We start from the raw sequence: 12,791 nt of genomic DNA on the forward strand, positions 1-12,791 counted from the left end.
AGGCTGTTTTAAACTGTGCGGCAGTCAAGGGTGGGGTGTGCGTATCTTTATACACTGTGGTTTTGTCCCTCTACCAGCCAGGAGTACAATTGCTCAATTGTCAGATGACCGTGTATTTTTCCCTGAGAAACCTCCATCCTGTTCTGTTGATGTCTGTTAGCAGTTTCCATTTCCTGCCACATTGTACGAGCATTCTTTTTTGTGCAGCCCCCTCTCCATCAGCTATCGTGTGTAATCATTCAGTGATGGGAATTTTGTTGATAGGGAATACACTTCTTTTGATTTGTAATTCTCTGGTAAGGAGCAATATGGTGTGTGTTTTCCTGGGAACCTTTTTTTGTGTATGAGGGTGTGATGAAAATTCACCTCCTGAAATTGGCTTCTGGGAAGTCTGCCCTCCTATGAATTCCATTTGTCATACCTGCGCCGGGACATCTCTGGATGGCAGGTATGCTTTCCTACCTCACCATCCTTGCATACATGGTGTACTCCTCAGTGCCTGTTTTATGGGTGTAGTTACGAGAATGGCCATCAAGGGCAGGCTTTCTTCAGACTCAGGCATCGAGAGTCATTCTGCAAGTTTTTTCCTCCTCCTTGGGTTGTGAATGAGGGTGGAATGTGGCAAAACACAGAGCCCAGGGCTTGTCTTTGTTTCTTTCTTCTCCCTTCTACTGCCCTGCTTGGATCCAAACCCTTGAAGATACCTGTGCATGTTGGTGTAAGCCACACTTGGGGCAACTCTAAGGAAGGAGGCTAGAGATAGGGAACCCATCAGCAGAAGAGAAGACCGGGCGAGTTTTCAGAGCTCTTCCAGTCCACGGAATCCACCTGCCTTGGTGAGCACTAGGCAAAAACAGGCTGTGGGATGTGCCCGCTGGATCTGGAGATTGTGGTCCCATTCAGAGAGGGCCAGGCACTACAGCTCCAAGCCAGGTCACTGGCCGGCACAGCCCTCCCGTCTCCTTCAGCCCTCTGCCAGCCCTGCCTTCATACACAAGCCTGTTCTAACCAAGTGGCTGTGTATCCACCAGGACCATGAACATCCTGTGGAAGAGGGTAGGCATGGTTTTTCTGTTATTTAATTTTTAGTTTATATTGATACAGCTGATTTACAGTGTCATGTTTATTTTGGCTGTGCACCCACATGATTCAGATTCAGATAAGAGCTCTACCCTTTTAGGCTTCTTTTCCACAGATTTGTTAGGCTTTAGAGTCTGGTTCCCTGTGCTGTGCACTAGGTCCTCTTTGAGGATATATTTCAAATGTATAACTGGGAGCCTGTTAATCCCAATGACCTAATGGAACTCCCTGTTCCTGCACCTTCTCTTTTGGGGCACCATATGGTGTTTTTTTTTTTTTTCTCCATAGTCTCTCTCGTTTTCAAAGCTGCTCTTGTCTTGATAAATCTGAATTTTCACCTCTAAGTGTTATCATACGGTATTTTTTCCTCCTCTGGTTGTGTTCACACAGTATAATGTTCTGCTGGTCCAGCCGTGTGTCCCCAGATGGCATTATTCCATTTCTTTTTTGGGAGGAGTAATAGTCCTTTGTGTGTTTGTACCTAAGCTTCTATATCCCTGCCTCTCATGATGGACATTTTTGGTGCTTTTCTGTCCTGGCTTCTGTAAACTGCCACAGTCAAGAGTGTGGTGTGTGCATCTTTACACATTGGGTTTTTGTCCTTTTACTAGCCAGGGGTGCAGTTGCTCGATTATCAGGTGACTCTATATTTCTTTCCCTGAGAAACCTCCGTCCTGTTCTGCTGATGTCTGTTAGCAGTGTCCATTCCCCGCCACATCGTAGGAGGGGCCTGTTTGTCGAGGTCCCTCTCCGGCATCAATTGTGTGTAATCATTCAGTGATGGCCATTCTGTTGACTGCCAGGGGATCCAGGTCTTTGTCCTTTTGATTTGAAATTCTCTACTAAGGAATGATAACGTGTGTATTTTGGTGGGACAGTTTTTATGTATAAGAGGGTGTGATGAAAATTGACCTCTTGAAATTGGCTTCTGGGAGGTCTGCCGTCCTATGAATTCCTTTTCTCATCCCTTCACCGGGACATCTCTGGATGGCACGTATGCTTTCCCATCTCACAGTCCTTGCATACATGGTGTACTCCTCAGTGCCTGTTTTATGGGTGTAGTTACAAGAAACCGGCCACCAGGTGGCAGGCTTTCTTCATGCCTGAGTCTGTGACTCAGGCATCCACAGTCATTATGAAAGTTTGTTGTTTTTTCCCCTGGGTTGTGATTGAGCGTGGAATGTGGCAAAACACACAACTAAGGGCTTGTGTGTGTTTCTTTCCTCTCCCTTCACCTACTGGCCCGAGTGAATGCCAAGTCCTCGAAGCTGTCTGTGCAGGGTGGTGGTAACCATATTTGAGGCAACTCTAAGGAGGCTAGAGATAGGGAAGCCATCAGCAGAGGAGGAGGAGGACCGGGTGACTTTTCAAAGCTCTTCCGGTCTACAGGGTCCACCTGCCTTGGTGGGCATTAGGCAGAAATAGGCTATGGGATGTGCCTGCTGGATCTGGAGATTTGGTCCCAAAGAGGACCAGGCACTACAGCTCCAAGCAAGGTCATTTGCTGGCACAGCCTTTGCATCTCCTTCAGCGCTCTGCGAGCCCTGCCTTCGGACACAAGCCTGTTCTGACCATGTGGATGTGTATCTACCGGGACCCGAGGATCCCATGTAAGAGGATAGGCATTTTATTTATTATTTAGTTTTTAGTTTATGTGAAGTATAGCCGATTTACGTGTCATGTTTATTTTCCCTGTGCACCCACACGGTTCAGATTCAGATATTTAGAGATCTACTCCTTTTAGGCTTCTTTTCCACAGATTGTTAGGGTTTGGAGTCTGGTTCCCTGTGCTATGCACTAGGTCCTTTTTGAGGATATATTTCACATCTATAACTGGGTACCTTTTAATCCCAATGACCTAATGAATTCCCTGCTTCTGTACCTTCTTTTTTGGGGCACCATATTTTTTCTTTTTCTGTGTAAGTCTCTTTTGTTTTGTAAAGCTGCTCTTATCTTGATAAATCTGAAGTTTGACCTCTAAATGTTATCATACTGCATTTTTTTTCCTCTGGTTATGTTCTGCTGGTCCAGCCATGTGTCCCCAAATGGCATTATTCCATTTATCTTTTGGGAGTAGTAATATTCCTTTGTGTGTTTGTACCGGAGTTTCTATATCCCAGCTGCTCGTGATGGACATTTTTGTTGCTTTTCTGTCCTGGCTGCTATAAACCATGCCGCAGTCAAGGGTGGGGTGCGTGGGTCTTTACGCATTGCGGTTTTGTCCCTTGACCAACTTAGGAGTGCGGTTGCTCGATTGTCAGGTGACACTATATTTCTTTCCCTAAGAAGCCTCTGTTCTGCTGATGTCTGTTAGCAGTGTCCATTCCCCGCCACATCATAGGAGGGGCCTGTTTATCGAGGTCCCTCTCCAGCATCAATCGTGTGTAATCATTCGGTGATGGCCATTCTGTTGACTGCCAGGGGATCCAGGTCTTTGTACTTTAGATTTGCAATTCTCCACTAAGGAGTGATACGTGTGTATTGTGGTGGGACAGTTTTTATGTATAAGAGGGTGTAATGAAAATTGACCTCTTGAAATTGGCTTCTGGGAAGTCTACCTTCCTGTGAATTCTGTTTCTCATACCTTCGCCAGGATATTTCTGGATGGCAGGTATGCTTTCCCATCTCACAGTCCTTGCATACATGGTGTACTCCGCAGTACCTGTATTAACGGTGTAGTTACGAGAAACAGCCACCAGGCAGCAGGCTTTCTTGCCTGACTCAGGCATCCAGAGTCATTCTGCAAGTTTCCCGCCCCCAGGTTGTGAACGAGAGTGGGATGTGGCAAAACACACAGCCCAGCGCTTGTGTCTCTTTCCTCTCCCTTCTCCTTTTGGCCCAGGGGAATGCCAAGCCCTCGAAGATCTTTGTGCAGGGTGCTGTGTCCATACTCTGGGCATCTCTAATGAGGGAGGCTAGAGATAGGGAAGGCAGCAGCAGAGGAGGAGGCCAGGTGCCTCTCAAAGCTCATCTGGCCCCCAGAGTCTGCCTGTCTTGGTGGGCATAGCCAACAGTTGGCTGTGGGATGTGCCCACTGGATCTGGAGACTGTGGTCTCATCCTAGGAGGATCTGGCACTACAGCTCCAGGCAAGGTCATTTTCTGGCACAGCCTTCGCATCTCCTTCAGCTCTGGCACACAAGCCTGCTCTGAATATGTGGATGTGTAATCACCAGACTGCAAGGAACCCCTGGACAAGGGTAGGCTTTTTAAGTTTTAGTTGATACTGAAATATAGCTTATTTACAGTGTTGTTTTATTTTTCCTGTGCACCCACATGGTTCAGTTTCAGACAGAGATCTACTCTTTTTAGGCTTCTTTCCCCATAGTTGTTAAGATTTGGGGTCTAGTTTTCTGTACTGTACACTGCTTACTCGCTCAGTCTTGTCTGACCCTTTGTGACCCCATGGATTGTAGCCTGCCAGGCCCCTCTGTCCATGGGATTCTCCAGGCAAGAATACTGGAGTGGGCTGCCCTGCCCTCCTCCAGGGGATCTTCCTGAACCAGGCATCGAACCCAGGTCTCCCCCATTTCAGGCGGATTCTTTACCGTCTGAGCCACCAGGGAAGCCTGTGCTATACACGAGGTCCTTTTTGATGATCTATTCAAATGTATAAATGGGGACCTGTTAAATCCTAATGACCTAAGGAAATTCCCTGCTCATGTTCCTTCTCTTGGGGGCACTAGATGGTTTTGTTTTTTCTCTGTGAGTCTCTTCTGTGAATCCCTCAAACTGTTGGTTTTTTGTTGTCTTTTTTTTTTTTTTTTTTTTTTGCTAAATCTTAGTTTCCACCTCTAAGTATTATCATAGAATGTGTCTTTCTCTGATTTTGGTCGTGCAGTATAATGTTCTGCAGGTCCAGTCGTGTGGTCCCAAATGACATTATTCCATTTCTTGTTCATGAGGAGTAGTATACATTTGTGTGTTTGTATCTAAGCTTCTATATCCCTGCCTCTTTTGATAGACACTTTTGTTGCTTTTCTGTCCTGGCTGCTGTAAACTGTGCGGCAGTCAAGGGTGGGGTGCATGCGTCTTTAAGCATTGCAAAGCATTGTGGTTTTGTCCCTTTACTGGCCAGGAGTGCTACTGCTCGATCATCAGGTGACTATCTCTTTCCCTGAGAAACCTCCATCCTGTTCTGCAGTGTCTGTTACCAGTTTCCATTCCCTGCCACTCCAAGGATGCCCCTATCTAGCATTTATCCTGTGCAGATATTTGGTGAGATGTCCATTCTGCTACTGCTAGGGGGATACACCTTGTCGTTTCGATTTGCAGTTCTCCAGTAAAGGAGCATATCGTCTGCATTTTCTGGAACACGTTGTGTCTAAGAAGGTGTGATGAAAATTGACCTCCTGATATGGCTTCTGGGAAATCTCCCCTGTTACGTATTCCGTTTCTCATACCTACTCTGGGACACTTGTGGATGCCAGGTATCCTTTACCTCCTAAGTGCTTGTGAATATAGTCAACTTACATTTCACTGTGCATCTACTTGTTTATTTATATTCAGATGTAAGTTTACTCCTTTTTGCTTTTTTTCTAATTTAATATGTGACTAGTAATATGCAGAATTGTTTATTTAGTTCCTGGAATTTCTGACCTTTGTCAGATTGCTGAGCCAGCCATGTGGGTGGGGTCCTGACGGTTGGTTGGGTATGATGTTGGAGGTGAAACTCCCAGTGGGTTCACTGGTCTTTGACACGGTTGGGAGTTGGTCTGTTGTGTCCTGACGCTTTTGTTGGCTCGCTGGTAAGTGGGACCTGATCTGCAGTGCTGGCTAAGATGCCCAGAGTATCTTGAGCTGCTGTTGTCCTGCTGGGGCCTGAGGCCCACCAGCACCAGGTGTTAGGACTGGTCTCACCTGCTGCGGGCTGGGTTGAGTCCTGGTATAGGAAACTGCCATTGTCCCGGGGCTTGTATATGTCTGCCTGTGGTTGGGATTTATTTCTACCTGGCTTGTTGCTTGGTCCGAGATGACCCAATATTGGTGCCTTCAGGCTGGTGAATGGGATGGGCCTGGGACCTGGTCACAAGGCTATAAGCTGCAGGGAGAATTCCAAAACAGTGCTTCATAGCAGCAGTTCTGAGATGGTAGAACCAACTCCCCAAAGTGGCCATCACCCATGTCTGGATCCCCAGGGTGACCTCTGCCTTTCTGGGAGATTTTTTTGGGATTGACAGTAGTTCTGACCACGCTCCTTTCAAATTACTGCTCCTTTTCTGGCTCTCAGAGCATGTGAAATATCGTGGGCACATTTTCCTTTAAGAGTAGAGTCTTTTCCACAGCATATGGATCTCTCCAGAGTAAGTCCCTCTGACCTTCAAAGCCAAACATTCTGGGGTCTTGTCTTCCCCACACAGGGCGCCTGGCCTTATTTTCCTGCTCCTTGTAAAGGGTCTCTCTCCCTGCCATTAGTCTTCCATTTGTGGGTCTCTCACCTGTACTGCCGGAGAAGGCGATGGCACCCCACTCCAGGACTCTCGCCTGGAGAAACCATGGACGGAGGAGCCTGGTGGGCTGCAGTCCATGGGGTCGCTAAGAGTCAGACACGACTGAGCGACTTCACTTTCACTTTCATGCATTGGAGAAGGAAATGGCAACCCACTCCAGTGTTCTTGCCTGGAGAATCCCAGGGACGGGGGAGCCTGGTGGGCTGCCGTCTATGGGGTCGCACAGAGTCAGACACGACTGAAGCGACTTAGCAGCAGCAGCACCTGTACTGCGATTTCTCCCCTCCTGCCCACCCAACTGTGGTTCCTCCTTTGTATCTTTTGTTGTAGAAATATTTTCTGGTCAGTTTTGGTCTTTCCTCATTGATACTTGGTCTGTAAATTGTATAATTTTGGTATGCCTCTGAGAGGAGGTGTGCTTAGGGTATTCCTAGTCCAGCATCTTGGGAACTCTTGAACAATAATTTCTTAATATATCATTCTCCATTTGGTAGAATTCTAGTTCCGTCTAGTCCATTTAAACCTAGAGCAAAATTTTTTAAAATTTATACAAGTTATGTCATAATGGGAGAAAGGTTTTCTTTGTAAGTAGAACACCATTTTTTATCTAGGCTCAGATCTCATTCCTGATTTTCATATTACAATTTCATATTCTTTACAAATTCAGTTCTAGTTTTTGGTTTCATTGAGCATAGGAGTAGTATCAAAATCATCTACTGTTAATTTTAATAGGGTAAAGGGCACTATTAAAAAAAAGGGGGGGGGGATTTCTGAAATCCCATGTCTCCAGAGTATCTCCTTGAGACTTAGCTGTTCTACAGCTTGCCTTCCCCAGCCTTCCTCACCCAGATGCCTTCAGTGTATCATGGGAGTTAAGTTTATGATCAGATGGTGGGCGGGATAATTATGAATCATGTATTTTAAATCACTAGTGTTTCTTTAGGGGAAAATGCTGTTTTGCTGATGGGGAGCCAGGAAAAGGAATTCCTAAAGGGAAGCTATTTGACTTCACTCACTCGTGGTGGTTCTCCAGAGCTTGCACCTTACACTTTATGTTACGGTGATAGTTGCTCCACCCCTTTTTTTGTTATACACAGGACTGAGTCCTCTAGTAAACATCAGAAAGTAAACACTATTTTGGTTCCTCCAGGGTGTTTCAGTAAAGACCAGGTATACTTGGATGGTATCCTGCAAATCCTCCGCTATAGAGAGACCATCGACTTCCATCTTCTGACCACCCTGGGGAAGGTGAGTGAGACCAACGGCACACAATTCCCGGACACACCAGGTCAGCATTTCCTCCAGCTCATTTCATGATTAAATAGGTCTCAAGATGAAACTCTTTAGCAATAAAATCATATTCCTTATGTGATAATAAGAGGGAAGAAATGGGGTTCTGTCACAGAACCAAGTTACAATATTTCTTTGTGGACAGTAAGAAAAGGAAATTTGGAATCATTAATTTTTATATGCATATTTTTCTAAAATATTTGAAAGTGAGCTGCAGGTATAACTCTACTCCTCTTTATGCATTAGCATGATCTCCCAAGAACAAGGATATTCTGACATGACCATATGATTTTCTAAAGAAATTTATCATTGATTCCATATAATGCCTGAAAAAACAGTCCACTTCATATTCTCCAGATCATCTCTAAAATGTCCCTTGTAGCTTTTTCATGACCCTAATCCAGTCAAGATTTATGTCTTGCATTTAGTTGTTCTCTTTAAACTCTTAATTTATAAAGTCCCTCTCACCCTAGTCTTTTTCTTTTTTATGACATGTTTAAGAATTCAGGACAATTTGCTTGAGAATTCCTAGAATCTGGACTGTTTTCTTCTAATTAGCTTCAGGTTAAACATTTTTGCCAAGAAATACTGCTTAAATGAGCCATGTCTCTCAGTGTGTCGCATTAGACAGCGTGTATTACTGTCCCATTATTAGTGGTGCTGTGCTTAGTCACCCGGGTAAGTTAGTTACTGCCAGATCTCTCCACTGTAAAGGTACCTTTACACCATTGCATTAATAAGTATTTTGTGGGATGGTATCTTTAAATGTACTATTCTCTAACCTTTCTAGAAATGGTTTTAACATCTCTTGATGATTTTTGCCCAAATCAGTTACTACACTGGTAGTAGCAAAATAGAGACCTTTGAATTCTGTTACATTTCACTCCTCCCTTTTATTCAGCTCTTCCAGTGACTGCTCCTATGTTTTTAAAAACATGTCTGCATGTTTCCCAGCAAAGTAAAGTATTCCAGGCTCACCTTAGATATTTCTTCAAGGAAGTCTTGATTCCTCTTAGTGAGAAATGGTGTTTAGAAAACAAGATCTCAGCAAAAGGTGTGTACATCACTTCTGGGGTGCTGATACTTCTAGACCTCTTCAGTGAGCAAATTGTATATTTGTTTTAAATCATAAGGACATTCTAATTCAAATCAGACACCACAGGGTGCTTTTACAACCCTTACCATTCCATGTGTGTATCTTCTTTTTCTTAAAATGAGAACCTTATTTCCCAGCATTAGTCTCATTAAACTCAGAATGGTTTAAGATAAAACTACATCAGTATCAACACCAAACCTATTTCCTATCACCTACTACGCTTAGTGACATAAATATTCAATAAAATAGTTGAGTGTTGATCAGAAGACAATAGTACTTAAAACCAACTGTGTTTTGTTTGGAATTTCACATTGCACAGGTAATTTATAGAACTTAAAATTTTTACCCCTAAGCTTAATATAGTACCTGTGAAAGACTGGCTTCTTCCTCAAATGAATGAAAGAGATGTGAAATTTTTTAAAATACTTAAAAATTTCAAAGCAAGAAAATTTAACGAAACACAAATTGTATTTCTCAATACACAAAGGAATTTAATATACAATTGTGCTGATTTTCCTAATACATTAATACAGCATTTACATTCTATTTTCTCAATTCTTTTAGATTTAGGCGGGAGATTTGTTTAATTTCTAGACAAACTATAGGCCCAAGATAGATTGTTAAATCACATACTGACTTTTCAAAATGTGGTGATGGTATGCATCTTCACACAGTAAAGTTTTATTTTCCAGGTATTAATTTAAAACCAGTTTACCTACTTCAAACTTCACTAAGACCAAGGGAAGAAACTGCCCTTCAAAATTTAACTGGTAGTTACATTTAAAAATTAACCCATCTTCCTTTTTTCAGGTCTCTTATGAAGATGTGGATCGCTTAAAAGGATTGGCAGTTACTGAAAACATGAGGATTCCTCACTTTTTGCAGGACCATAGCCGATACATGGAGCACTTAGAGAAGATCATGGAAGTCAATGAACTGACTGACAGGGAACTGAAAGACCTTATATGTTAGTATGTTCACAAGAATACTATTTCAGTTACACCTCCGTGTATATTACCAGTTAGGCGCAGTTGGCACCAGCAGATTTATAAAAGAAGAATGGCTGTTTACATGAGTTTTCTGAAGAATGATCTGCAGTATTCAGCTAAATATTTAAGTTGAGAACAAATGTTAAACTGTTTCCCTAAAATGTTTCTGTAGGCTCCGGGGGAAAGTTACTCCTGTTCTTATCTGAATCTCAGAGTCAGCTGAAAGTACTGCTGAGGAGTGTCTTTGAGGATCCTGGTCCAGTGGCGTGATCAGCTTCTTCCTGAGCCATAAGCGTTGGTCGTAGTGCCCCTGCCTGAGCACCAAGACCAGCTCTGCCTGGAGACTGAATTCCAGTGTTGTTCAAACTCCAGGGGTCTGTCTTATTTAATAAATAATGGTAATTATTCTCCTTTGAAAAATCAGTCTGTATTGTATCCCCAAAAGCTAGAAAATAAGAAATTTAAGACTTATTTTCTTATATGTTAAGTAATGTGAAAGAGAAGGGAAAAGCAATTTTTAAAGTTATTAGTTCATTTTTGTCCAGTTATCCTTTAGCTAAACTTGGTTTTCATTTGCTGAAATATATCGTACCTCTTCAAAATTTTAACCAAGTTTTAGGGTCTTTTCTCCCCATTCCTCTCTATTCCTTTATGTAAATGAAAATACAAGTCTCAGAGAGGTTTTTCTACCTAAATAGTTGGGCAAGAGAGAAGCCACTTCCTTTTTTTTTTAATTAAATGGAGCAAGGAGCTGGATGTTGACTGGGTAGCATCTACAGTAAGCTTAACTATACTCTGAGAAACAGAATTTCTGGGCATTGCTAGTTGATAAACTGGCTCTGTGATATTGGCTCAAGAGTATTTAATCAAAATCTTTGGCTTGATGAAGTAAAAAAATGATATAATTTGAATTTCAAAAATGAGTTCTGTTTCACTACACTTATACCTAGCTTTGTAATTTATCAATTTCAATATATATTTGTGTGCATTATATATACACACACACACACATACTTGGGCTCAAGTGGTTTTTCAAACAGCTTTTTTAGTAATCAGAAAGGATACTGCTGTAAATACCCCATTCAAAATTGCTGTTGTAATTTCTACCCAAAGTGTGCGAGTGTATCTTTACCTCAATTCAGGCTTAACTATGGTGCTAACACTGGTAGATATACTCTGCAAAGCCTGGTTCACATTCATACTAGGAAAGGATTTTAGAAACTCTTTTACAGACTAGGTTATGTGATTTTTCTCTTTCACATATCTCGAAGGGCTTGCCTCAAAGAATGATATATTTCAAACTGGCACCTGGCAGTTCTTGCAAAGCCACACATTTCGCCTAATTGAGCAGGCCAGGCCCTTTGGAGCACTGCAGGTGCCCGTACGTGTGTCATGCTGGCTGGAGCGTGCCCTGCACTGTGCAGGGCTGGGGGCACAGTGCCCCGATACTGACCAGACACCAGACCACCACTCCTGTCCCTTCAGGCATTATTTACCTGTAGCAGAGTCACCCAGTTTCAGCTTTTGTGTAATGTTTTCTGACTTCATCTTCAAACTTATCAAAGGTAATTGCGAAAACAGTGTTTTATTAACTGAAATTGAAACACACACAGAAATGGCAATATTGATGTCCTGTGACCTAAGCCTAAATGCTTATACCTTCAACACTTGTAGGCAATAACACTGCTAATCCTATGGTTTAAATATAAAGGAAAGCCGTAGAGGCCTTAATTTCCTATTGGTAGGATTGTTTGTAGTGGTTTCAGTCCCTGCATTTTAAAATGGATAGATATTATATGATCTGAAAAAGGAAAACCTTTCTTGCCTTACTGCTTTGGTATAGAGACAAAAACCATGAGCACTGTCTGGACAAAAAGAAAAAAAAGACCTTAAATCACACTGATTAAGATATTTCAAAAGTTAGCACTGAACAAAAGTAGTTTAAGATTAGCAGAAATACTTAAAGAGCCCCAAGCTTTAAAAGTTGAGATTGAAGATTTAATGTTTATTTTCTTTCTCAAAATAGCACTAAGGTCAGTTTTGTTCTCCCAAAATAAAAGTTTTTAGAAATAGAAAATTGTAGCAGCGGTACTTAGAATAGTTGAAGGTCATACTAGTTTTAATTAGAATAATCAGTTGCTATAGGCTACTGATTAGGATTTCATCAATTTTGTCCACTGTAATTCTAACATAGCTGTGTCAAAGTCTGATAAATGGTTAGGTTTTCACAGATTTGAAGTAAAATTGTTTGCAAACATAAATCCATAGTCATCTTTATATTTTCACCTTTGTAAAAGTGTTTAAAGTATCATTTGTTTTATATCTGAGCATTTTGTGTCTAGCTGCAATAGAAATAAATAGCACTGAGCTTCTCAAATGAACTATGTCGATATATATGCATGCAAACTTCTGTTCTTTTAAAACTTATATTTTTATTGTATTTCTGGGTATTTATTGTGGTAAGTATTTCAGTACCATCAGTAACATGTCTTCTAGTATTCTTATTTATAGAGAAATACTACATTTGCCACACTCTACCTGTCCTCTAATTAGCTCAGTGTATCTCCCCATGGGGCATAGGAAAAAGGAGGGAGGGAAAAAGTCTGTCTTAATTTACTACCCTGTTTGTTTAGTTATGCATAACCTCCTGAGGAGCAGGCTCTGTGCTGTGTATTAGAGGTCCTCCGATGAGAAAAACAAGAAACATGCACACTCCAGTGAGGAAGAGCCACAGACCCAGGTTACAGCAGTGCCAGTACCGTGCCCAAAAGAAAAGCACTCCCAAAAGAATGAAAACCAGAGTAAACAGGTCTGCTCATGTGTTTGAAGCAGAGAGAGAAAGATCACTTGCAAAGTAGTAAGTATTCACATTTTATTACCACTCTTT

At 42.2% G+C, this 12,791-nt stretch overlaps 1 protein-coding gene across 12 annotated transcripts in view; it reads left to right on the top strand.

Annotated features, from left to right (window-relative positions):
* MATCAP2 (microtubule associated tyrosine carboxypeptidase 2) overlaps window positions 1–12,791 on the top strand; it is a 75,043-nt gene that overhangs the window by 61,639 nt on the left and 613 nt on the right. For 9 of the 12 annotated variants that reach the window (XM_055590408.1, XM_055590403.1, XM_055590407.1 and 6 more), the window contains 3 exons: window positions 7,680–7,777; window positions 9,726–9,882; window positions 10,077–10,324. In XM_055590408.1, the coding sequence (XP_055446383.1) occupies window positions 7,680–7,777; window positions 9,726–9,882; window positions 10,077–10,174 (353 nt within the window). In that variant the 3' untranslated portion in view covers window positions 10,175–10,324. Of the gene's footprint in view, window positions 1–5,354; window positions 5,510–7,679; window positions 7,818–9,725; window positions 9,883–10,076; window positions 10,325–12,791 lie in introns of those variants that run through there. The other 3 variants (XR_008717895.1, XM_055590405.1, XM_055590406.1) reach the window with 3 other exon arrangements.

The sequence above is a fragment of the Bubalus kerabau genome, chromosome 8, assembly GCF_029407905.1.
Source record: "Bubalus kerabau isolate K-KA32 ecotype Philippines breed swamp buffalo chromosome 8, PCC_UOA_SB_1v2, whole genome shotgun sequence".
Classification (NCBI taxonomy): Eukaryota; Metazoa; Chordata; class Mammalia; order Artiodactyla; family Bovidae; genus Bubalus; species Bubalus kerabau.